General features: G+C 42.6%; 2 protein-coding genes and 1 long non-coding RNA gene across 8 annotated transcripts in view; 1 reads left to right on the plus strand and 2 right to left on the minus strand.

The window, feature by feature from the left end:
• Window positions 1–577: 577 nt before the first annotated feature.
• On the minus strand, window positions 578–1907 carry LOC146672729 (uncharacterized). The gene is made up of 2 exons (XM_085389287.1): window positions 1331–1907; window positions 578–1232 (listed from the first exon to the last, which is right to left on the minus strand). Exons 1-2 carry the CDS (start codon window positions 1880–1882, stop codon window positions 798–800), a joined length of 987 nt encoding a protein of 328 aa, XP_085245413.1. The 5' UTR covers window positions 1883–1907; the 3' UTR covers window positions 578–797.
• Window positions 1908–6625: 4718 nt separating this feature from the next.
• Window positions 6626–25741, minus strand: part of LOC146672730 (NACHT, LRR and PYD domains-containing protein 12-like) — a 62172-nt gene continuing 43056 nt past the window's right edge. The window contains exons 1-10 of one of the 5 annotated variants that reach the window (XM_085388889.1): window positions 23591–23612; window positions 23371–23484; window positions 20544–20620; window positions 18600–20427; window positions 16913–17089; window positions 14996–15172; window positions 12449–12625; window positions 10117–10293; window positions 7655–7828; window positions 6626–6979 (exon numbers count right to left, since the gene is read on the minus strand). In XM_085388889.1, coding sequence (XP_085245015.1) covers window positions 6970–6979; window positions 7655–7828; window positions 10117–10293; window positions 12449–12625; window positions 14996–15172; window positions 16913–17089; window positions 18600–20227 — 2520 coding nt within the window. In that variant the 5' untranslated portion in view covers window positions 20228–20427; window positions 20544–20620; window positions 23371–23484; window positions 23591–23612 and the 3' untranslated portion in view covers window positions 6626–6969. Of the gene's footprint in view, window positions 6980–7654; window positions 7829–10116; window positions 10294–12448; window positions 12626–14995; window positions 15173–16908; window positions 17090–18599; window positions 20428–20543; window positions 20621–23370; window positions 23485–23590; window positions 23613–25741 lie in introns of those variants that run through there. The other 4 variants (XM_085388855.1, XM_085388872.1, XM_085388863.1 and 1 more) reach the window with 4 other exon arrangements.
• LOC146672731 (uncharacterized) lies at window positions 20135–22048 on the plus strand. Of its 2 annotated transcripts, none has more exons than XR_014908534.1 (3): window positions 20135–20264; window positions 21604–21673; window positions 21882–22048. It is a non-coding gene; the product is annotated as an uncharacterized LOC146672731 (long non-coding RNA). The 2 variants fall into 2 exon arrangements; XR_014908529.1 differs by lacking the exon at window positions 20135–20264 and adding an exon at window positions 21339–21442.

Raw genomic sequence — 25741 nt, forward strand, 5'->3', positions numbered from 1 at the left:
GAGACATACGACTGAAAAGTCCATAGTGGGTCAACACAGATTATTTTATTAAAACACACAGAAAGTGCAGGGTGGGGAGCCGATCCTCGGTCTTCTCCCTCTGCCCTGTTACAGAAAGCTTTACAGCCATTATGACGTCAGTAGAATTCCCCAGATTTCCTCTTTCTTCAGAACAACAACCCTTCCCAGAATTAAGACCAGATGTTTCCAATCATCGGTATCTGGGAACATACCCAATTGTGTATCGTGTGCAGTTTTGTGAGATTGTCAGTTCAAGCCAACGAGAGTTGAGTGTCCTTATCTGACCTACTGCGGGCTGCCTGGACCTGCAGCTATGCTGGTGCTTTCTGTCTAGAATATGGTATCTAGAATTACTAAATAGTAATTTGGCTTACATTTGCAAAAGGCTAAAAGGGCTAAAACAATACATCCATATAACAGAACTTAAAAACTTAAAAAAGACACAGATACTTCCTTCTGCAACTTACAAAATGTAAGTAACACAAGGAAATCGGGATTCTCACAAAGAATACATAACAATCCATTCAATTTTTTCTTCTGAACTAATATGGCTGGAGTCCTTAAAATAATTCATAGAATAGATGTTTTAAAAAATTTATTTTTGTATGCATTATATATGTATATACAACATATTATATATGTGTTGTATAAACGTGTTGAATTTGGTTATGATTGATTTTGTCAATAAGTTTGAAATTTTAAAGCTACTTTTAGCAAACCATTGATAAACATGCAAATTGTCCTTTTTTTGCAACTAACTCGTCAGGTAGAAACAGTTAGTCGTTATTGAGGCCTGCTGTGCCCACTGTCGTGGCTTTAGCTGTGGCCCCTGTTGCAGATGCTGCTGTGTCCTCGGGGACAGGTGCTGCTGTGTCCTCAGTTGGGCATTGTTGGGGATTTTGCTGTTGTATAGAGGTTTCTGTTTTGTCTGAGGTTTCAGTCATGTTTGCAGCAACACCTATAGGAGGTTCCACCCATCTATTTTTAGTTCCTTCTTTATCTTGTGTTCCAGCTTGCTTTCTAACTTCCATTTCAGTCCACTCTTCTTTTGCATCTTCTCTGAAACGCTCTTTCGATAACTTTTCCCTTTGTTCCAAGATCACTGCGTCATAAACAGCTGTACTGCTAGAACAGCATTTACAGCAATCACACCACAATGACACCAGGGCCAACAGAAAAATGATACCAAGGAGCACAGAGAATCCTAAAATCTGAAAAGGAAAAAGAATCACCAAAGACCAATTAGAATAAGATAAAACAGTGTTCAATGCTGTGAAAAAAAACTAAAGAGAAAAAAGGAAACACTCACCCTTGATGTGTTTTTTAGAGAACCAATGGTCACATTTTCCTCAGCTGTGATGTTAGTTTTATCTTTGCAGGCTAACTGTGACTGTTCTTTCTTACTCTGACAGCAAACATACCAGTCTCCATCAACGAGCACAGAGACAACCCAAAGCAGACCAACGCAAACTGCTTTGAAAATATGACTCCAGAAAACTCCACATAACTCTGTCCTGTAATTTGGAACACAAGGCTTCACTGAAAAACAGCGACCGTGAAGTATTGTCCTCTCCCCCTCCGTTCTCCTATCGCAACTCTTGTTGCAGTTACATTTACATTCACAGTAATATTTATATGCAAATGTATACTTGCAGGTCTTCTGTAATGTCTTGTCTGCCCAAAGCATTAAGAAAAAAATAATGAAAGATGGTAAGAGCACGTATGTGCTGCAGTCTCGAGCTACATCTTTGCAAGTGCATTGCATATCACGATCAAGTAAAATATTGTAAGTAAAACTGCCAACGATAGTAACAAAAACACCGAGCTCCCTAAAGGGAAAATTTGTCAGAAAGTTCCTCATCTTTGGCAGACAGTTTGTATCTGATGAGCACTGCAGCTTAAAATGTGAACAAGTATCAGCAAGACCACAAGCATTTCCCTTCTGAGAAAAAAAGAAAAAAAAATCTTGTTCTGAAGGGGTGGGACTTTGTGAGTCATAATGACTGATATTTCTTTCCCTACACTTAGTATGTCTTGATATGCTCTTCCCCAAAATAGCAGAAATGATTAGTAATTTATTAAGAATCACACACTAATAATTGAGAAATTAACAAAAGCAGATGAATAATATTGAAATGATCAATATTTCGACCAAAGACTTAGAGGGTGACCTGGAACCTAATTATCTAATATTGTGACATTGATGCTGAGTTTTCTAAAGGGACCATTGAAAGTTTGTGGATATTGTCTCTCCATCTCTGAGTATTTCTAGCAACTTAAAGTTACCCCACCGAACATAAACCACATAAACCCATGTAGCTCTTGTTCTTGAAACCTGCTGAGACTGCACTTTACACAGCAAAATCTCCAGTGTTAAATTAACACTAGAGACTGTCTATATGGGTCCACTCCTCTGAGTGTTAAATACAACACTGTTGAGTGTTAAATACAACCAGTGTTGGGACTAATGCGTTATTAAGTAACGCGTTACCGTAACTACGTTATTATTGTGGTAACGAGCACGGTAACTAGTTATTATGCCAAAATCAGGAACGCGTTAGTCGTTACTGGGATTTAGATAGGGTCGTTACTCGTTACTTCGTGTGGTGGCTATCGCGGAGCTTCCACAGATTCAGTAACATTAGCAAGTGGTGGAAGCCAGGAGGTGGATGAAGGGAAAGGGACGCAGAAGGAAAAGAGACCCGAGGCGGCCGCGGGTCCAAGTGTGAACTGAACTTCAGGTAAGAAGTTATGACCTGCAGTCTCTCTGGGTCAGATATGACTTCAGCCTCAGTGTCTTTATTAGATGTTCAATGTGTGGCTTATAGGAACGACTGTCATCAACCACAATACCGAGGTATGTGTACGAGGCCACAGTTTCAATAGAAATACTTTGAGCAGATACAGGAGAAGGAAATAAAGCCGGACCCTCTTTCTGTTTGTGAACAACATGACTTTGGTTTTTTCTACATTTAAAGCCAGTCTGAGCCAGCTGAGACTGAATACTATCAACAGCTGCTGTAATGGTTTGAAAACTATGTTGATGGTATAAAATGAACAGATGCATCTAGATTTTGTGCCACACCGTTGACATAAGTAGCCCAGGACAGAACCCTGTGCACTCGTTCAGTGACATTTAAAAAGCTGGAAGAGAGACCATTGAGCTGAACGCACTGCTGATGTCCAAAAGAACATTAGAGAAGCAGCCAGCTGCTCGGTCTGAAAGGCCTATTTCCAGTAATCTATGACATAAAATGCTGTGGTCAGCAGCTCAGCTCATAAACCAAGGGACTGGGAGCAGCTGCTGCTGAGTGTTGCTGGAGTTCCTGTGCTGTTAGATCCTCATCCTCTCCACGCAGCTTGGAAGTAGGTGAAGTTGTGCCAGAAGAGTTTTTGTTGTGGTCAACAGTGTCAAAGGCTTTGATAGATCAATAAAAAGAGCTGCACAGTAGTTCTTTGCATCCAGCGCTTCATAGACGTCTTTGAGAACTTTTATCCAAGCAGTTCCAGTACTGTGCAGTTTCCTAAAACCAGACTGGAAGGGAGATAAAATCATATTTTCATCCAGATAACTTTGAAGTTGATTATTTACCAGCCTTTGAAGAACCTTAGATAAGACACCGAGTTTGGAAATTGGCCTGTAATTACTAACTGTTGAAGAATCACCAGCTTTCAGTGGGGGAGTACAGAGGCACACTTCCACATCTGTGGTAAAGCCTTCTGTTGTAGAGAAAGATTAAAAATATAAGACACTGGCTCAGCTATGATATTTGCAGCCAAGTGCAAGAAGGAAGGAGAACGATTGTGAGGACGAGTTTCTGGTGTTGGGGCTATTCAAAGCCTTACAAACCTCTTCTACTGTGACAGGTGTGAAGGAAAAGGTATCAGTAAGCAGGAACTACGAGCAGAGTTGTGTGCAAGAGGTTTACCATCAGATACTGTGCTGAACAAAGAGCAAGAAGCAACAAAGTGTTTGTTAAAGCAACATTTCAGTTTTGTCTGACACAGGAGTGGAGTCGATATTTAAGTGAGGAGGAAGCTCTGAGGAGTCACAGCTGGCAGAGACACTTTATAGTTTGCCAAAACCTCCTACGGTCGTTTGGACTGTCAGTCGTTAAAGTAAAAAATAGTTACATCTTGATGATGGAGGCAGTAATCCGATTACACAGCTAATGAAAACGTAGCCAATCAGCATCAGAGCCAGACTTCCTGCCCAGGCCTGGTTTCTCTCATGTAGGAGATCGGCCGGTACTGAACCAAACCAGGCCTGTCCCGACCTTTCACCCTGACCTGGCAAAAAGGGGCGTGTCTGTCCACAAAGTAGACACAACTCTCCTGTAAATGTTCCCAAACTGACATTGTCAGCCTGTTTAATACGACCCCAGTTCAAACTGATGCGGGCTCGGAGCGTGAGATTTTAGTGTTTCTCACAGCACCAACTATGCAGTGATCACTCAGGTCGTTGGCAAAAACTGCAGATGTGGAAAACTTACGCAGCATATTAGTTAAAAAAGGTCAATAAGAGCAGATTTATTTGGGTGTTTAGGATCAAGGCGTGTGAGGCTTTAAATAATTTGAGTCAGTTTTAAAAACAAGCAGCGTGCCTTAAACTCATCAGACACAGAAGAAAGCCAGTCCCAATGAAAATCATCCATCTGAAAGACGTCATTAAAATGCAGCTCAGATAAAAGTTGAACCAGAGACGGTGATGTGCTGGGGGAAGCAGGTGGAGGCTGATAGCAGCCAACAACAGTCTGATTTCCAAACAGATCAATAGTTAAGGCCAAGATTTCAAATGGCTGAGGTGCAGATGGAGAGAACAAGACTTGAGCAGCAAGACAGAGCTTCACATAAACTTCCAGACCTCCGCCTTTTCTGGGACAGTCTGAGTGCTAAATGTTAAATCCATCAGTTGCTACGTTTTTATCCAGTAAAGATTTGGAAAGTCTCAGAAACAACAATGATACCAGCACCGCTTGAACAGGCCCAGATTCCAATCATATCCATGTTAGGAAGCACACGACGTGATGCACGTGTAACCCAGACAGTTTTTAACATCTGCTGGTGTTTCACATTCAGCCAGAGGCCCAGGGTTAGGTTGGATACCAGACAATAATAAAAGCATCGTTATTAGACTCTAGAGCTCGTTTATAGCTGACACCACATGTAGAGTTTAAGTTCACACAGAGACGATGACATTTTTCTAAAACCAGCAAACAATAAACAAGAAATGTAACAAGAGTTTCAGAAGAAGCTGTTTTACAGAGAAATGATTCCCTGAAGACAAAATTATTATTATCATCTTTATTTCTCCAGGTGAAAATTTAATTGAGATTAAAAATGTGGTTTTCAAGAGAGACCTGGCATCATGGCAGCAAGAGTCAGAAATACATCATAATTCAAACAAATACAAAATAGGAAAAACATCCTACATAAACTTCATAAAGTTTCATTAACAGACTTTGAACAATGGACTTCAAACTTCCCCCCAAAACAACAGAAACACATTTGAAGACAATGAATGACATTTATCCCTCTAAAGAAGGACTTAGACTACGATTTAATATGAATGAGAACATGTTCATAAATGGATGCAACCAAAGATTTCATCAATCCCTGATTTAGAGACAACAGAACATTTGGTTTGATTTCACAAGATAAGAATGACGACTGAGTTGGAGGATTGTTTTATGTTTAGTCAAATCTTTCCTACATAAAGTCGGATTACAAAATCATCCCCTAAGTTTGTTGTTTTATTCAAGGAGTTGAAATTATAGAGAAAATCTGTGAAATGACTTAAAGAAAACAAACCACAAAAACTCTATGATGCTCTAAACCCCCTGGTTTAGGTCGGCAAAACTTTACTAGACCCGCCCCTGCACAGTTACAAGCTGTCAGCTACTTAGAAAAGGATCCTGGTGTTATTTGTCTCTCAGAAACAGTTCATAACTTCAACTCATTCATGTCACCTGAAAGGTAAACCTGTTTCTCCATCACCTCCTCAGCTCTGATGATTCATTTGTGGCTTTAATGTAGTGTTACATCCTGTTTGTTTGCTTCCATCTGTATACATGTCCAGGTTCACTGTTATGTTTCTATTCTTACATTGCTGTGTGATCACTGTTCCCTCTGCTGACTGATGTGACCTTTTGTATCTCACACTGATACTTGTCATATTTGTATCTGTGCCTAAAAGATAAAAAGTTTTCCATGCTAAAACACAGCTCCACCTCCTGCAGTTCTCCCTCTGAACCACTAGATGTCTCTGTTATCTAAATGAAGACGTGCAGCACAGCAACCACAGCAGCGCTCAGATCACACGTGTCCTGTTATTATGTATAAAAGCATGAAACAGGTGAGACAGGTGGGATCAATATTAATGTTGTGGAAATATATGAAAAAGCAACAGAAGAGTGAAAACATTTTGTGTTTCTAGAAAGATCTTTCAGCTCACAGCTGCTCACAGACTGTATTTACAAGTGACAAACTGCAACTCTACAGTACATCTACAGTATATATCAAATATATTCTGTATTCAAATCTATTGAGTGATGTTTGAAAGTCTTTCCAGGTGAGTTTGATCCAGGAGGGTCTGAAGACAGAGACTGTGCAGAGACTGTAGAAGGACAGAGCAGCAGCAGAGCAGTCCAGATACACTGATGATCCTCTGTCAGATCCAGAGGGACACACAGGGATGATGCTGGACTCTACATTGTGTCTGACAGTGGAGCTGTTCTCAGAGCAGTTCACTCTGCAGCACTGACAGTCATCTGCACTTCTTCTCATTCCTCTGTCAGTCACTGCTGGATGAAGCTCTCCTCTCCACCTCCCAGTAACATGGCCCAGTCAGAGCGTCTCTACACACAAGCTGCTGCTGCTTCAACCTCTCTGGATCATCAGGACACAGCTCCTCCTCTCTCAGCACACACACCGTCCTGTTTACCATCATCAGCTCCACCTGCAGAGAGAAGAAGGAAGAGCAGAGGAGATAAACGAGTGTTTCCAGAGACTCTTCATCAGCTGTCAGTCAGTGATGCAGCACATCCAGTATAAAGAGCAGCAGGGACTTCAGTGCTGGGACTGTACTAGGACTCATTGTTGCTTCACTTTTTCTAATCTTTGGATTTTTATTGAAGTTGATGAAAATGTTTTTCCCTCCTAGTTTGAGTTTGGACTTTCATTCATTAGAAGAACCTTGGTGTGTCCACTCTGAGCTCTGTAGGAACCCCAACAACAAGCCCAACAATCCAGATGGACGGTTCCAGCTGTTAACTGGAGGAATTCCATCCAAACATCTGCTCTCACTAAATTCTTCCTCACCTACAGACTGTGTTCTTCACTGCTTTAAACTTGGAAACGAATGCAGTCATTGGTCTGCGTGCTGCTTTGTTCAGAGAGCTGATTGGCTGTTGACAGCGTTTGATCAGAGCGTGTCAGCCGTTACCATGGTGACCATAAAGGTCAGAAACAGGAAGTGTTTGTGTCCAATCCTGAAGCCTGTCACCATTCTCCTCTCACAGCTTCACTGAGAAGCTGCAGCTTTACAGGAAACACTGGATCTTTGTTTCATACTGACTGTGTTTAGTACAATACTGCTGACAGCACCACCCACTCACTCCATCACTCTACTTACACCAGAGTCTCCAGTCTGTAGTCTGGACTCTGCTGAAGATCAGACAGCTGCTTCACATCTGGATCCTTCAGGTTGTTGTAGTACAGCTCCAGCTCTCTCAGATGGGAGGGGTTGGACTTCAGTGCTGCTGCCAGATAATCACAGCTGATCTTTGACAAACCACAGACACTCAATCTGTATAAAGAATGAAAGATGTAAGTTTATTAGACAAAGTGTGAGCTTGAAATCATTCAGTGTTTCATCATCTGTTCAGAGCTGAAGAAGGTTCAGAATGTAGAAGTTTAGAAAATGGAAACTCCAAACAGCTGAAGCCAACAGGAAGCAGCTTCAAACAGGAAACTGTTGAATCATTTCTTCCAGTTGGTCCAACAAGACAGACTAAGTGTTGGACATGTGTTGTGGCTCCATTAGGGGAGCTTCTAAATGTGATGTGATGGCCCCTCTGGGTCTGTCAGGTCACAGGACTGAAGAGAGCTCAAACTGGGCACACAGTTGTTCCAGTCTGGACCAAAGACTCTATACTGGGACTGAGGGACTGCTTTGACTGCACCCACTGGGACTTTTTAAAGGCTCATGTTCTCACTTAGATCATCGATTTCTACTTACATTTCTTTCTGGGAAAAATGGGGATTACTTTGGAAACAGGAAGTATTTTCCCCAATAAGCAGCCCTGGATTAGTAAATCACTCCAACATGTTCTCAGGCAGAAGAAGCTGTCTTGTTATGAGGGAGAGAAGAAAAAGATTGAGGCACAGAAACTTGTTGAAAGAGAGATAAAGCAGCTAAAATCAGGTGTAAAAGTAAAGCAGAGGATGAGCTGAATAAAGGACACTCAAGGCTGGCTTGGAAAGGAATGAAGTCCATGGTGGGGATGCAGAACAAGGAGCAAAGATGAATGTGATGCTGAATCAGCAGAAGACTTGGACTCATTTGATTCCAGCTTTGATATCATTGATTTCAATGAAGATCTTTGTGATTGTAGCAAAGGGCTGGTAGCTCTGAGAGTCCCACTGATGAGGTGTTTGTGTGGAAATCTCTTAGTGGGACCAAAGAGAGAAAAAGCCCTGGTCCTGATGCTGTGGGAGGGAAATGATTGAAGTGTGCTGTGAGGAACTGACTGGGAGATCTTCACACATTTTCCAGTCCTCCTTGGAACAACAGGAAGTTCCCAGCATATGGAAACAAAGGTTAAGTGTCCTATGGCACTCAGTGATGATGGTGCTGTGGCCCCACCACCTCCACCTCTTTGTAAAGGAACTAACTGTAATCTGAAGCTTCAAATGGAACTAAGACTTCCTCCACTAGGTGGCAGTGTCTGATGAGAAAGTGTTAGTGGAGCTGGCCTGGAGTCAGAAACAGGAAGATGCAGGATTTGGGCTGAAATGGGGGAAAGTGGTTCGCACTAGTGCCTTAAAGCAAGAAGGTTGTAGGTTGAAGCTTGTTGGCCTTTCTGTGGAGGTTGGATGTTCTCCCACAGTCCAATGAAATGCTGCTTAGGTTCATTGGTGCTTCTAAATTGGCTGTAGGTGTGGATGTGAGAGAGTGCTTCTCTGTCTCTCTCTGTTGGCCCTGTGATGGACTGCTCACCTGTGCAGGTGGACCACGCCTCTTGCCCTATGACAGCTAGGGCACAGGCTGCAGCCCTGTGAGCCTAAGCTGAATAAACAGCAAAAATGATCCATAGATGGCCTGAAATCCCCCAGTTAGCAGTTTGGTAGATAGCTATGACATGCTAATCCCATCCAGCAGCTGTATTCTACCTGTAAGCTGATCCCTGCTGAGCCAAAGCACTTTTTCATATACAAATTACAACCTTTAATAGAAACCTATTGGTCAGCATCTTATTAGCCTGCTGTTAGCTTCATTCCACAGAAAACTGAGAGAAACTAACAGAGTTGATAAAGAATAAAGATAAATGTGCTGATTTAAAGCCTTTGAAGTGCTTCAGATGATCTCTGTCCACTTCTGTCCACTCATTCATTCATGTAAGCTTTCTAATGCAGCTTTGATCTTCACAGTCTGCTTCATGAAACTCATTCTAACCCTGAATGTCAGAGTGTTCCTCCTTCTCTTTCCCATCATTCATGCTGGCAGTGGAGGAGATTTGGATGTTGGACTGTGTTTTGGATGATGTGTGTATGTTTGTGTTGGACTGCTGTCTGTAAAGCAAACGCACATTTTGCTTTGGATTTCAGTGTCAGACAGACTTTAAGGTGGAATGAAGAGTTGGAGAGTTTCACAGTGAATTATCCAGTGGAGGATTTTTCTTCTTCTTTGAAGGTTTGAAATGTGAACATTGTTCTGCTGCAGTCAATGGACTAAACCAGAGAAGAAGAAAACAGACTTTACCATGAAGATCCTCAGTGTGGATCAGTATAATATCAGCCTGATGTCTGCAGTTTAGTGTCAGCACAACTTTCACATCATATTCATCTCAGCACAACTAAAACATGCTGACTGACCCCAGAGTTTCAAGTCCACATCCTGGACTCTCCAGGAAACCACACAGATGCTTCACTCCTGAATCCTGCAGCTTGTTGTTGCAGCTCAGGTCCAGCTGTCTCAGATGGGAGGGGTTGGACTTCAGTGCTGCTGCCAGATAATCACAGCTGATCTCTGACAAATAACAGCTCCTCAATCTGTATAAAGAATGAAAGATGTAAGTTTATTAGACAAAGTGTGAGCTTGAAATCATTCAGTGTTTCATCATCTGTTCAGAGCTGAAGAAGGTTCAGAATGTAGAAGTTTAGAAAATGGAAACTCCAAACAGCTGAAGCCAACAGGAAGCAGCTTCAAACAAACACAACAAGAGAAAAAACTCTGAATGTTTCACATTAAAGTCGTACATTTATCATAAAAACAGGACAAAGACTTGAAAAAGTCGTGTTTTTCCTTCCAGGAACCACAAGGCTTCACTTTTAAAGGTGAAGTGTGAAAGAAATGGACATATTTGAAGTCCAACACCTTTTTCCAGTCACATTATTAATGCAGACAAACTACAAGCTCATTTTCATTCCAACAAGTCATCTTCTGACCTGGACTAACAACACTGGTCTCTATGTGCAGCTGGCTGTGAGACCAGTGCTCAGGGAGCGTCTACAAAGTGCAACACTGAAAGAACATCACACACTCATTTGCTTCCAGCACTTTCACACAAACATCTACTGTCATTATTGTCACCAAACTCTGTGGATCCTTTATTGCAAATTCAAATGGGATAAATGGTCAGACAAAAGAGGGTTATGAGGAAATATGATGAAATGTTGTGTATTAGCAGCAAGTTATTGAATCATTTTCCTCAGAAACCAAACAAAATGATTGACAAACATGTTTTTACAAACTCAGTGTTGGACTTGGATCAGCAGGATAAGCTGATGTTTAAAGGCATTTGAGTCTCGCTGTATGAGAGTCCAGTTATTACTCAATATTTATGGATGATGTTCTTTCAGTGTTGCACTTTGTAGACGCTCCCTGAGCCTCACAGCCAGCTGCACATGGACCAGCTGACATTACCCAGCATTAGAGGCGGGTGTAAAAAAAAGGATTTTCCTATTTAAATGGTTTTAATTTGAATAAAGCGATGTTGATTCATTCAATCCTGAATCGATTTTTAATATAAATGTATTTTGCCAGAATCTCAGGTTAAAGCTCCCAAAAGTATTTCAACAACAAGCAAACAGATAAAACAGTAAATGAGAGCAGCTAAACACACAAAGATGGAAACACAGAGCGTGGATCGTTCACTCGACGGCACGTACACGGACACGCCGTCGGGGCTGAAAGTGGACAGCTCACAGATCCTGAAGCTGCAGGTTTCATCTGTCTCCAACCAAAACTGACTGAACCAGCAGCAGAAGAAGATCCAAACTACGCTTTACGTTTGATGAACATCGTCATGAATTCTCTCTGACTTTGACGTTTACTTCCTGCACAGCTCTCTCTCTCTCAGTGTACTTCAAGAACAGTTTACCTTCAAAAATCTGTTTCCTGCATTATTCACTGCTTATTACGCACCAGTCTGCTGCTGTGTTCACTGCTGTCGGCCTCCGAAAACAAAGCCTCATTTCTGCTGTTCAATACTGAAGAAATGTAAACCTTTTAAAATGATGACAGATTACAAACTCTCAGCTGTGTCTGTAATCAAACCTCTGTAACTTTGCTTCACTTCAGCAGCATCAGCTCATGTTCACATGTTGATTCATGGTTTGCTTCAGTTTTTGATGGACTGCAGAATATTTTGAAGGTTATCTGCTATAAAAAGCCAGAACAGGAAAATCTGCTTCATGTGTTTCTGTTTGATCCTCAGTGACTTTGACACAAAGGCCTCTGCTGTGATGATCACACCTCTGATCAAGTCTCACAGTGTCAGCTTTGTTTTTATACATATGGATATGTGCTGATAAATGATCAGAATTATAATATTTCCCACTGTCTGCTGTGTGCCGTGACCTTTGACCTGCTAAAGACAGTCAGCTGTGGATTATTCATTGTTGTGTCTGATACTTAGAACTGTGAGGAAGAACACTACACAGTTAATCAGGGTCCCCTCTCTCTGAATCAGGAAAGCTGGGCAGGCCGCGTGTGGGCCGCGGGCCATACGTTGAGTCTCACTGTTTGAAATGTGAACATTGTTCTGCTGCAGTCAATGGACTAAACCAGAGAAGAAGAAAACAGACTTTACCATGAAGATCCTCAGTGTGGATCAGTATAATATCAGCCTGATGTCTGCAGTTTAGTGTCAGCACAACTTTCACATCATATTCATCTCAGCACAACTAAAACATGCTGACTGACCTCAGAGTTTCAAGTCCACATCCTGGACTCTCCAGGAAACCACACAGATGCTTCACTCCTGAATCCTGCAGGTAGTTGTTCCTGCTCAGGTCCAGCTGTCTCAGATGGGAGGAGTTGGACTTCAGTGCTGCTGCCAGATAATCACAGCTGATCTCTGACAAATAACAGCCCCACAATCTGTATAAAGAATGAAAGATGTAAGTTTATTAGACACAGTGTGAGCTTGAAATCATTCAGTGTTTCATCATCTGTTCAGAGCTGAAGAAGGTTCAGAATGTAGAAGTTTAGAAAATGGAAACTCCAAACAGCTGAAGCCAACAGGAAGCAGCTTCAAACAGGAAACTGCGCAGAGTTTCAGACTATATGTCCTGATGCAGCCAGTTGGATTTTGGAGATTTGAATCTCTGTTCTGTGACTAAGTCCTTGAATCATTTCTTCCAGTTGGTCCAACAAGACAGACTAAGTGTTGGACATGTGTTGTGGCTCCATTAGGGGAGCTTCTAAATGTGATGTGATGGCCCCTCTGGGTCTGTCAGGTCACAGCACTGAAGAGAGCTCAAACTGGGCACACAGTTGTTCCAGTCTGGACCAAAGACTCTATACTGGGACTGAGGGACTGCTTTGACTGCACCCACTGGGACTTTTTAAAGGCTCATGTTCTCACTTGGATCATCGATTTCTACTTACATTTCTTTCTGGGAAAAATGGGGATTACTTTGGAAACAGGAAGTATTTTCCCCAATAAGCAGCCCTGGATTAGTAAATCACTCCAACATGTTCTCAGGCAGAAGAAGCTGTCTTGTTATGAGGGAGAGAAGAAAAAGATGGAGGCACAGAAACTTGTTGAAAGAGAGATAAAGCAGCTAAAATCAGGTGTAAAAGTAAAGCAGAGGATGAGCTGAATAAAGGACACTCAAGGCTGGCTTGGAAAGGAATGAAGTCCATGGTGGGGATGCAGAACAAGGAGCAAAGATGAATGTGATGCTGAATCAGCAGAAGACTTGGACTCATTTGATTCCAGCTTTGATATCATTGATTTCAATGAAGAGCTTTGTGATTGTAGCAAAGGGCTGGTAGCTCTGAGAGTCCCACTGATGAGGTGTTTGTGTGGAAATCTCTTAGTGGGACCAAAGAGAGAAAAAGCCCTGGTCCTGATGATGTGGGAGGGAAATGATTGAAGTGTGCTGTGAGGAACTGACTGGGAGATTTTCACACATTTTCCAGTCCTCCTTGGAACAACAGGAAGTTCCCAGCATATGGAAACAAAGGTTAAGTGTCCTATGGCACTCAGTGATGATGGTGCTGTGGCCCCACCACCTCCACCTCTTTGTAAAGGAACTAACTGTAATCTGAAGCTTCAAATGGAACTAAGACTTCCTCCACTAGGTGGCAGTGTCTGATGAGAAAGTGTTAGTGGAGCTGGCCTGGAGTCAGAAACAGGAAGATGCAGGATTTGGGCTGAAATGGGGAAAAGTGGTTGGCACTAGTGCCTTAAAGCAAGAAGGTTGTAGGTTGAAGCTTGTTGGCCTTTCTGTGGAGGTTGGATGTTCTCCCACAGTCCAATGAAATGCTGCTTAGGTTCATTGGTGCTTCTAAATTGGCTGTAGGTGTGGATGTGAGAGAGTGCTTCTCTGTCTCTCTCTGTTGGCCCTGTGATGGACTGCTCACCTGTGCAGGTGGACCACGCCTCTTGCCCTATGACAGCTAGGGCACAGGCTGCAGCCCTGTGAGCCTAAGCTGAATAAACAGTTAGCAAAAATGATCCATAGATGGCCTGAAATCCCCCAGTTAGCAGTTTGGTAGATAGCTATGACATGCTAATCCCATCCAGCAGCTGTATTCTACCTGTAAGCTGATCCCTGCTGAGCCAAAGCACTTTTTCATATACAAATTACAACCTTTAATAGAAACCTATTGGTCAGCATCTTATTAGCCTGCTGTTAGCTTCATTCCACAGAAAACTGAGAGAAACTAACAGAGTTGATAAAGAATAAAGATAAATGTGCTGATTTAAAGCCTTTGAAGTGCTTCAGATGATCTCTGTCCACTTCTGTCCACTCATTCATTCATGTAAGCTTTCTAATGCAGCTTTGATCTTCACAGTCTGCTTCATGAAACTCATTCTAACCCTGAATGTCAGAGTGTTCCTCCTTCTCTTTCCCATCATTCATGCTGGCAGTGGAGGAGATTTGGATGTTGGACTGTGTTTTGGATGATGTGTGTATGTTTGTGTTGGACTGCTGTCTGTAAAGCAAACGCACATTTTGCTTTGGATTTCAGTGTCAGACAGACTTTAAGGTGGAATGAAGAGTTGGAGAGTTTCACAGTGAATTATCCAGTGGAGGATTTTTCTTCTTCTTTGAAGGTTTGAAATGTGAACATTGTTCTGCTGCAGTCAATGGACTAAACCAGAGAAGAAGAAAACAGACTTTACCATGAAGATCCTCAGTGTGGATCAGTATAATATCAGCCTGATGTCTGCAGTTTAGTGTCAGCACAACTTTCACATCATATTCATCTCAGCACAACTAAAACATGCTGACTGACCTCAGAGTTTCAAGTCCACATCCTGGACTCTCCAGGAAACCACACAGATGCTTCACTCCTGAATCCTGCAGCTTGTAGTTGTTACTCAGGTCCAGCTCTCTCAGATGGGAGGGGTTGGACTTCAGTGCTGCTGCCAGATAATCACAGCTGATCTCTGACAAACCACAGCCCCTCAATCTGTATAAAGAATGAAAGATGTAAGTTTATTAGACAAAGTGTGAGCTTGAAATCATTCAGTGTTTCATCATCTGTTCAGAGCTGAAGAAGGTTCAGAATGTAGAAGTTTAGAAAATGGAAACTCCAAACAGCTGAAGCCAACAGGAAGCAGCTTCAAACAAACACAACAAGAGAAAAAACTCTGAATGTTTCACATTAAAGTCGCACATTTATCATAAAAACAGGACAAAGACTTGAAAAAGTCGTGTTTTTCCTTCCAGGAACCACAAGGCTTCACTTTTAAAGGTGAAGTGTGAAAGAAATGGACATATTTGAAGTCCAACACCTTTTTCCAGTCACATTATTAAAGCAGACAAACTACAAGCTCATTTTCATTCCAACAAGTCATCTTCTGACCTGGACTAACAACACTGGTCTCTATGTGCAGCTGGCTGTGAGACCAGTGCTCAGGGACCGTCTACAAAGTGCAACACTGAAAGAACATCACACACTCATTTGCTTCCATCATCCAACCTGAAGAGGAAACAGAGACGCCTCCCCTTCAAAGTAAAAGCTGCTCCTTTTGGACACAGTATCAAAGAAAGTCTACAGTATAACATAGAAAAGACAGAACAAAGTTTTGGTTGTTTTTAAATTGTGCAGAAATGAAACTACACTAAGCTGAATTATGTGACAGACATTTCATCCCATGTCAGTTTGGCCTCATCCTGGGCTGGATTATCCAGCACACACTCTGACCACAGGCCCAGGGGCCACGCACAGCTGGGCTCCATCCAAGAGACAGGAAACAAACCAACACAATAATAAAAAGCACCATGTGATCTTCTTACATCTTCAAGACAAACATAGTAAAAACATGAGCATATTTGTTTCCTGATAAAATGATGTGACAGGTAGAACAGAGTAAAGTGGTGGTGTTACAGCCTTTCTCCCCTCTGCTGCCGAGGCTGTTAGTCTCTCCCAAACTCAGCTACAGGACTTCCAAATGAATGAAAGCAGCAGAAGTGGCTTTACAAATGAAAGAGGAAGAGGAGAAGAAGAGGAGAGGGAGGCCACCCTGACCATCACTCCAGCTGAAAACATCACACTTCCATTAAAGTTGGTGAGGAAATGTTGAGCAGGATGAGCTGCTGGCTAATCTGGAGGCTGTAGCAGCAGCTCACAGTCACAGTGGATTTCCACTCATGAAAAAGCTCTGGCTGCTTCATTTCTCATCTCATATCAGAGACTTTAAAGCTTCACTGAAGCTGTACTGTGATGCTTCCATATTCCAGTGAGGCCTCCATAATGATTTCAGCTGTTCTGTACACACACTGTGTGCCCTGTATGGCTCAAAGTCTCTGCAGCCTGTTTTTATCTGCTATCATCAGATCTTCATCATCCTCATTCACATCCCTCACACACTCTACAGCCTCATCAGCACTGACTTCATCTTCACTGACTGATGGAGCACAACATGAACCTGTGGAGGCTGAAACACTGTCCTGTCAAACATCTCCCCGTCACCACTCCACTTCTGTCAGCCTTTAAATGAACCCTGCTCAAGTCTGTCACTTCTGTTTGGAGCCAAAAGGAAAAACTGCTGTTCAGTCGTTTGGAAAGACAACATTTCTGAAAGCACTCAAACTTCTTCACATTTGTCTTCAGACACATCCTGAACATTTAGGAACTAAAGAAAGTTTCAAACATCAAAGACATGAAATATAGAAAAACAACAACAGCTGCAGTCAGTGAACTCACCTCAGAGTCTCCAGTCGACAGTTTGGACTCTCCAGTCCAGCACACAGAAGCTTCACTGCTGAATCCTGCAGGTTGAGGTTGTAACTCGTGTCCAGCTGTGTCAGATGGGAGGGGTTGGACTTCAGAGCTGAGGCCACAACTTCACAGTGAGACTCTGAGAGTTGACACTGAGTCAGTCTGTGATGATAGAAAATATAAAATGTGTTATTATAAAAGCAGAAAATCTGCATTATAAACACAGACTGAATGTATATGAAGACAAAACAGAGTGAGGTCATAATCTGATGAATCTGCTCTTCACATCTGTGCTTCAGCTCCTCTTACTGTGTTTGACATGACACAACGATTGAGTCTCTCTCAGACCTGCAGACTTTTAATGAGAATCTTTGTTTGGCTTTAATCTGCAGATGAAGGAGGAAGATGGTGTCACATTTAGGCTTCCATAATGTCCACAGTCTGTCACTGAGATCTGATCCAGAGTCAGAGTGAAGACACACATTTGGACTGTTTCCTGTTTTGACTCCAGAACATTTTGAATGAGTTCAGCTCAGTGAAGAGTTCCAGCTGGAAAGATGATCTCTGTTTGCTACCTGCTGTCAGGTACGACTGTTCACGTCCACACGCAGGAAAAACCTGCTGACTGTTACCAAACGGAGCAGAAAGCTCATCACTGGACAATAATGATGAATGAACTCAGAGCTGCTGATATCAGATCTGATTTCAGGGGAACTAAACACAGAAATGATTGGCTCATTTGAGCTTTCTGAGCCATTATCTGCTGGTGTGTCGCTAGTTGGCAGAAAATGATTTGTATTCCTGTTCAGGGCTTCAGTGTTTATGAGTCCAGATCCAGGTGACAGCAAGTCAAAATGATGTTACCTGTCTGTGTCCAGCAGCAGCCTGTATTCACTTTGAATATTGTTATAACCTGACATGGATCAGTTTGTCTTTGATTGGTTTGTAAATGTCACTGTTTCCATTGGACCTGAGTGACGTACAAAGACAGAGAGGGAGAGAAAGGAGAGAGAGGATGGAGACAGCAAAGAGAGAGCAAACACAAACAGGTGAGAGTGGACAGGTGACCAAGGTCAGCAACCAATCAGAGAGCTTCTGTTTGACCCACAGTCACTGATGATGACTGCATATAACCAAGCAGTGTGTTACTCTGATATCAAATATGGATCCTGCTCTTATAATAATGATCATCAGATGATGTTATTGTGTTATTTTGTAGCTGAATACGATGTTTGTGTGATTATCAGTGAAAGAAGCAGTGAGGAGGATGGAGAGAGAGAGAAGACAGAGGGTGAAGTTAGAAACACTAAAAGGATTTTTCATGGATTTCATGGATGATTTGAGTGATTTCCAGCAGGACACTTAAACATGTCAGTGGACGTCCTAAAGAACATATTCACTGATATGAAACGTGTCATTGAACAGGATTAATATCAGTGGAAACATGGTGGAAACAGCTGTGACTGCATGGATGTGACACACTTCAAATCTGTTCTCCACTCTTGGATTTGGGATCCATGGAGCTGCTGCTGAGTCTGTACAATAAAGGAATGGTGTGGAAGGTTGCAGCGTACGGACACAAACACTTTGTGCTTACAATCTGATTTTATTTTCAACATTAAACTACTAACCTACACTGATCAATGATGTTAATGATCACATCTGGACTCACCCAGCCTTTCTGCAGTTCCTCACAGCTGGAATCAGTCTCTGTCGTCCATGCCATGATGTGTTGTACTTCTGCAGGTCCAACTCATCCAGAACCTCCTCTGACATCTGCAGCATGAAGGCCAGAGCTGAGCACTGGATCTCAGAGAGTTCCTTCTCTGATCTGTTCTCTGACTTCAGGAACTCTTGGATCTCCTGAAATAATGAGAGGTGGTTCATCTCCATCAGACAGTGGAAGATGTTGATGCTTCTGTCAGGAGAGATTTCATCACTGTTCATCTTCTTCAGGTTGTTGATGACTCTCTGGATGGTTTCTGGACTGATCTCTGTCTGACCCAGCAGACCTACTAAGAGTCTCTGGTTGGACTCCAGACAGAGGCCATGAAGGAAGTGAACAAACAGGTCCAGGTGGCCATTTTTACTCTGGAGGGATTTATACATGACTCTCCTCAAAAATACATCAAGTGATTGGAGATCGTTGTCATCAAAAAAACTGAAAATCATCTTGGTGAAAGATTCTGATTTTAGAAACATCTTCAGCACCTTTGTCTTCCTGTTGGTGTGACAGTGGAACATGTAGACAGCAGCCAGAAACTCCTGAATGCTCAGATGAACAAAGCAGTAGACTGGTTTCTGGAAGATCACACACTCTCTTTTGAAGATCTCTGTACAAACTCCTGAGTACACCGAGGCCTCTGTCACATCCAGACCACACTGCTCCAGGTCTTTTTGGTAGAACATGATGTTTCCTTTCTCCAGATGTTCAGACGCCAGCCTCCCCAGCTTCAGAAGAACTTCCCTGTCAGCCTCCGTCAGCTCCTGTGGACTCGTCTCATGTCCCTCATGGTACTTGTTCTTCTTCCTCTTTGTCTGAACCAGCAGGAAGTGTGAGTACATGTCAGTCAGGGTCTTGGGCAGCTCTCCTCTCTGCTCTGTAGTCAACATGTGCTCCAGAACTGTAGCAGTGATCCAGCAGAAGACTGGGATACTACACATGATGTGGAGGCTCCTGGATGTCTTCATGTGGGAGATGATTCTGCTGGACAGCTCTTCATCACTGAATCTCCTCCTGAAGTACTCCTCCTTCTGGGCGTCAGTGAAGCCTCGTACTTCTGTTAGCCTGTCAACACATGTAGGAGGGATCTGATTGGCTGCTGCGGGTCGGGAAGTTATCCAGACGAGAGCCGAGGGAAGCAGATTCCCCTGGATGAGGTTTGTCAGCAGCTGGCTGACTGATGACTTCTGTGTGACATCAGACAGCAGCTTCCTGTTGGTGAAATCCAATGAAAGTCTGCTTTCATCCAGGCCGTCAAAGATGAACAAAAGCTGAGAGACAGCCAGCTTCTCTGCTGTGACCTTCTGTAATGTTGGATGGAAAACATGGAGCAGCTCCAGAAGACTGTACTGCTCATCTCTGATCAGGTTCAGCTCCCTGAATGAAAGCAGAACCACCACACTGACATGTTGGTTCTCCAAGCCCTCTGCCCAGTCCAGAGTGAACTTCTGCACTGAGAAAGTTTTTCCAACACCAGCCACGCCGTTGGTCAGAACCACTCTGATGGGTCTCTGTTGGTCAGGTAAGGCTTTAAAGATGTCCTGGCACCTGATTGGAGCGTCATGGAGGGCGTCCATCTTGGAAGCTGTCTCCAGCTGCCTCACCTCATGTTGGGTATGAACCTCTTCACTCTGTCCCTCTGTGATGTAGAGCTCAGTGTAGATGGTGTTGAGGAGGGTTCTACTTCCTGTTTCATCACTTGCTTCAGTCACACGTTCACATCTCCTCCTCAGACTGATCTTATGTTCATCTAAAACCTCCTGCAGACCAACATCTGCTGAAAGAAAGAAAAACAATGAGACTAAAGAGAAAGAAAAGTCTTCAATGTCTGAACAACACAAGAAGTCCAGTTTTCAGAAATGAGTCCATCAGCAGACAGATGTTCAGTCTTACTTTGTACACAGCTGCTCTGACTGGCTGTCTGCAGTCCAGCTCTGCTTCTGGATCTTTCTCCACACTGTGCAGAAGCTCTGATGGTGACACAGAAAAGTCACAGTGGAGATACTTCTGTCCACCTTTGATTAGACTCATTATAAAAAGGAAAACAAAGTTTGAACACAGTCATGTTTCCAGTTCACTGACTTACATTTATTCCATGGACACTCACTCTAACCTGAACCACAGCTACAACCCAACATTGTTGAGGCCTCATCTCCTCCTTTCCTGACTGTAGAGGTTAAATATGCAACAACCAACAAATAAAAGAATTTGGTTCATTTCCAAGAAATTCACACGGTGACCAAGTAAAGTAACCGTAGTAAAGGAGACAACATCCCGTTGATGGTGGGATTATTTGAAAGATTTGCTTTAGTCACGTCACCAAATGCAGTTGAACCACCCGTGGATCCATGTTTGACCATTCTACCACTCTGAGCTCTGCTTTTTAATCATTTTATTATTATCATCATTCATTTATTCATTCTTTGGAGGGGGGCTATTTCCTAATGCCGCCCTAATAAGCTGATGTTCAAGGGGAAATATAACAGAAACTCTTTCAGTGTTATTCATTAATAAATTAACAGATAAACTGTGAAGAAGAAAAAACTGAGATTTAAAGGAGAGAGTGAGAAACTTGATCATCCATCCTCATAATACATGTTTATCAGTATCTGCTGTGACCATACTGCAGTAATAACTACAAGTCTACATTTCTGTGACTGTTGATCAATCACAGCAGGAATCTGAGCTCATCTCTGCACACAGAGCAGCTTCAGCTCTGGGATAAACTGCTCGCTTCACGTCCTTCTCAGCTCACAGACACTCATCCTGATATTTTCCTTTAACATTTGATGGTATAATTCATCTGAGTTTACACTTTATCTGCATAAATACAGAAAAACAGACCCAAACACCAGAAACCATCAGTTTCACCATGTAGAATATATTGTTGTTTCCTTGCTTTTAATTCAGAGAAAAACTCTGATTTTGATTTTCTCTGTTCTCTTTGCCACAGCCCATCCCAGCAGCAGCTGAAGCAGCTGACTGTCACAACACTGAATAACACTTTAGGAGGAATTTCAGAGGTCAGTAAAGCTCCAGGTTCAACACCAGTTAATTAATCATAGTTCATCATAAATGTTAACCTGGCTGGCACACATGTTAATGTTAGCCATTTAAATATTAGCAGTTAGCTGAGGCCACAAGAAGAAGAGGCCCTAGAAGAACAATGGATGATAAGATTAGATTTTCAAGACTAGGCAGAGACGTGTTTTCCTTTACTGTCTCTTACAGAGGAGGGAGCAGATACCAGACGAGGTCACGGAGGTACGGGGAGGATTCGCAGCAGACAGCAAGACTGCCACGTCCATGCGAGAGAGCGATGGCTACGATAATCTCTGTTTTTGTCTCCCTATATAATGTTGTACAGCCCATGTGAGGGTTAACACAAACATCAGTCCTTCTACTTCAGTATGTTTGACACTTTGTTTACGCCTAAATTAACTTTACTGTTAACGAGTTTTCATGTTTCTGTAATCTCACCAGTGTGCTCATGCTTTTTTAAGTGAAATCATCATTTTAATGATCAAATATAATTATGTTTGTTATTTGTGGATTTTAAATGTCCTTGACAGAGACAGATGATAATCATTATCCTGCACTGTGGTCTCAGGTTTGGTCGAGCTAGCACAAAGAATGGCTATGTTGAACTTCCTCCTGGGATCTACACTAAGAAGTGAGTCCAACATTAGCAGGGTCTCTTTCCTTTATCTGGATTCACTTTAGCATTCACAGTCACGTGAAGCTTGTTATTAACTCGATAAGTCAACCCAGGGTTTCAGCTGAGCGCTCACATGAAACATGGCAGCATCTGATCAATCATATTCATGGAGACGTGTATCAGCAACAGAGCAGCTGAGTTTGCAGAAGGAAGTCAAACTAAACCACAGGAACAATATGAGGAGATTACACACATAATAAAATACTAGCAGTAACACAGCTGCTGCAGACAAATCAGTCGTGTGATCGTGTGTGAGAGGAGAAGGACTGTAAAGGAGTTTGGTGTTAAAAGCTCTGTATGAATGTGGGAGACTTTGAAGGGCTTTAAAAAGGCCAATATAAAATAAAAGGCAGCAAAATTGCTGAGTGTGAAAGTCACCAGACTTATCAGACCTCTGTGATTAAGACCTGTAAGAACACCTATTTGTACTTGTTGGCATTATATCAAACACACACGTATATTAAGCCTTTGTTTGAACTCTGGTTGAATTTGTTACTTTCAGACTGTGAAACATCACAGAGGCTGCAGCTGCAGATCTTTTATTCACCTGGAAATTTACTTTAAATGTTAGATGGAAAATGTATTGCTCAGTTTAACCAAAGTAAGAACAAGAATCCATAAACCTTCATAAAGACAAACATCTCCCAGAACATTGAGCTGCTGAAGTGTCACTGAAGGGAAAAACTATTTGTCCTCCTCCATCCAGCAACACCTGAAACACCTGAGTGGAAGCTCCTCCCTACACTGTGTTTGAAGCAAAGCACAAAGGAGACACCTGCTGGAGCAGCTGGAGTCCTACAGACACTCAGCCTCTTCACTACACAAACACCTCCTACAACATCCACTCTTTCCACTCTGACTGCTGTGTTTGTGGAAACACTCCAACACACACCGCTTCACACACCAACATAGAAATGTGTGTGAAAAAGAGCTGAGCTGATATTAAACATGAGGATTTATTCAAAAATACAGAGTCAGGAACAACATCTAGACACACATTACCTCTCAGCAGCAGAAGAACAGCCTTTAAAGTAAACACCAGCATCCTTCGACCTGTTGCTCTTTAAGGAAACACAGCTGGGTTCAGGTCCAGGAGATTCTGGCCTCTTATTGATCCTAAAAGAAAAACAATAAATGTAACAGCTTCATGAGACAGGAAGGAAAAACTGGAAATATTAAATTAAAGACATGATGAACAATCTCATAAAAATAATGTACTTACTCTTTGTCACATAACAGTCTTTTGTTAAATCAGTATCAGAATACTTTATTGATCCCTGGGGGAAATTATTTTTTGTTACAGTGCTCCATTATAAACCAACATTAAGACATTAAGACATCTCCGTCCAGAAGAGCGCAGTCCTGGGAACAGCCAAGATACTGCGCAGGACCCTCAAGCTCCCAGGCCTCTGGTAGAGGACCCGAGCTTGAAGGACAAACCGCCCGCAGGGGCGTGCTGGGTGTTATATATATATATATATATACACATAAGTCAATCATTAATAAATAGCTGGAAAGAAACGTGTAACGTGTAGTTGTAGCAGTAACCAGTGTGTTAAGTGGATGCGTTGTACATGGAGATGGCCACAGGCAGGAAAGATTTCCTGTTTTGTTCACAGGGGTGGGGGAAAAAATCGATACTGTGTAGTATCGTGATATTTTGTTTGCTAATAATGTATCGATACAGGGACAGCAGAAATCGATATTTTGTTACAAAAAAGGTTTTTGTGCTCAGAGCATGTTGATCCTTTTTCTGAGCAAGAATCCTGACATTCCTTCACTGTCCAAATGTGTTTAACCTTTTTTTGGCAGCAATAAACATGACAGTTTACTTATTTTAATTTAAGACATGTTTTATTTTAATTAAGTTTAAAACTTTTTTATTTAATGTAAAATTATATTTTGTTTTAATTTACTTTCAAATTCTTCAGTTGCTGAATGGGCTGCATAGTTTTCATAAATTGCTTAGTTCAGAATAGCTATAATTGTACCAGATGGTTGCATTCAGTTAAGTTGGACTAGACTGTAATACAAACCGTTCAGTTTGTCATCAATAAAACTGACTGAAATGAGAGAAAAACTGAGTGTGAGACTTTGTTATTAGATAAAATGAATATTGATAAAGTTTAACTTGTGTTAATGTACAGAATCTGAATATTGCAAAATATTTTTTTTTAAAAAATCGCAATAATATCGTATCGTGCGTTAAGTATTGTGATAATATCGTATCGTGTGTACTCCAAGGTATTTATAGTCCTCCACAATGTCCACACTGACCCCCTGGATTGAAACAGGGGTCAAGTGTTTCCTGGTCTTCCTGAAGTCCACGATCAGTTCCTTGGTCTTTGCCACGTTGAGCTGCAGATGATTCTGCTCACACCACGTGACAAAGGAGTCGACCACAGCCCGGTGCTCTGTCTCATCATCCCTGCTGATGCATCCAACCACTGCAGAGTCATCAGAAAACTTCTGAAGATGGCAGGTCTCTGTGCAGTGGCTGAAGTCTGTGGTGTAGAGGGTGAAGAGGAAGGGGGAGAGGACAGTCCCCTGTGGTGCCCCTGTGTTGCTGATCACCTTGTCAGACACACACTGTGGGAGACGTACATATTGTGGTCTTCCTGTCAGATAATCAACAATCCAGGACACCAGAGAAGCATCCACCTGCATCGCTGCTAACTTATCACCCAGGAGGGTCGGCCTGATGGTGTTGAAAGCACTGGAAAAGTCAAAAAACATGACCCTCACAGTGCTCGCCGGCTGGTCCAGATGGGTGTAGACACGATTGAGCAGGTAGGTGATGGCGTCCTCAGTTCCGAGACGAGGCTGATAAGCGAACTGAAGGGGATCCAGATGTGGTCTTACTATGGGTCGCAGCTGGTCCAGGATGAGCCTTTCCAGGGTCTTCATGATGTGGGAGGTCAGTGCCACGGGCCTGTAATCCTGGGGGCCACTGGGACGTGGCGTCTTTGGTACAGGGACGAGGCATGATGTCTTCCACATCACCGGGACCCTCTGCAGACTCAGACTCAGCATAAACCGTTTATGAAAGACTCCACACAGCTGGGGGGCACAGGTCTTGAGGACAAGGGGACTCACTCCGTCTGGTCCAGCAGACTTGCCTGAGTGAAGTCTCCTCATTTGCATCTCAACCTGGTATTGAGTGAAGGTGATGGGTGGGGGAGGGGTGTCAGGAATCTCACAGGAGGCAACATGTGAAGAGAGAGGCTGGCACAGTGGTGTGGCTCTGGATTCCAGGCTGACTACAGGTGAGGTTGTGGGGGTGGGAGCAGACACTGTGGTGTCGAATCTATTGAAAAACAGATTCAACTCGTCGGCTCTATTCTCACCTCCCTCAGCTCCCCTGCTGTTGGTT

This window comes from Rhamphochromis longiceps, linkage group LG3, assembly GCF_057381845.1.
Source record: "Rhamphochromis longiceps isolate RC_006_pf linkage group LG3, R_longiceps_female_GT1.1, whole genome shotgun sequence".
Taxonomy (NCBI): Eukaryota; Metazoa; Chordata; class Actinopteri; order Cichliformes; family Cichlidae; genus Rhamphochromis; species Rhamphochromis longiceps.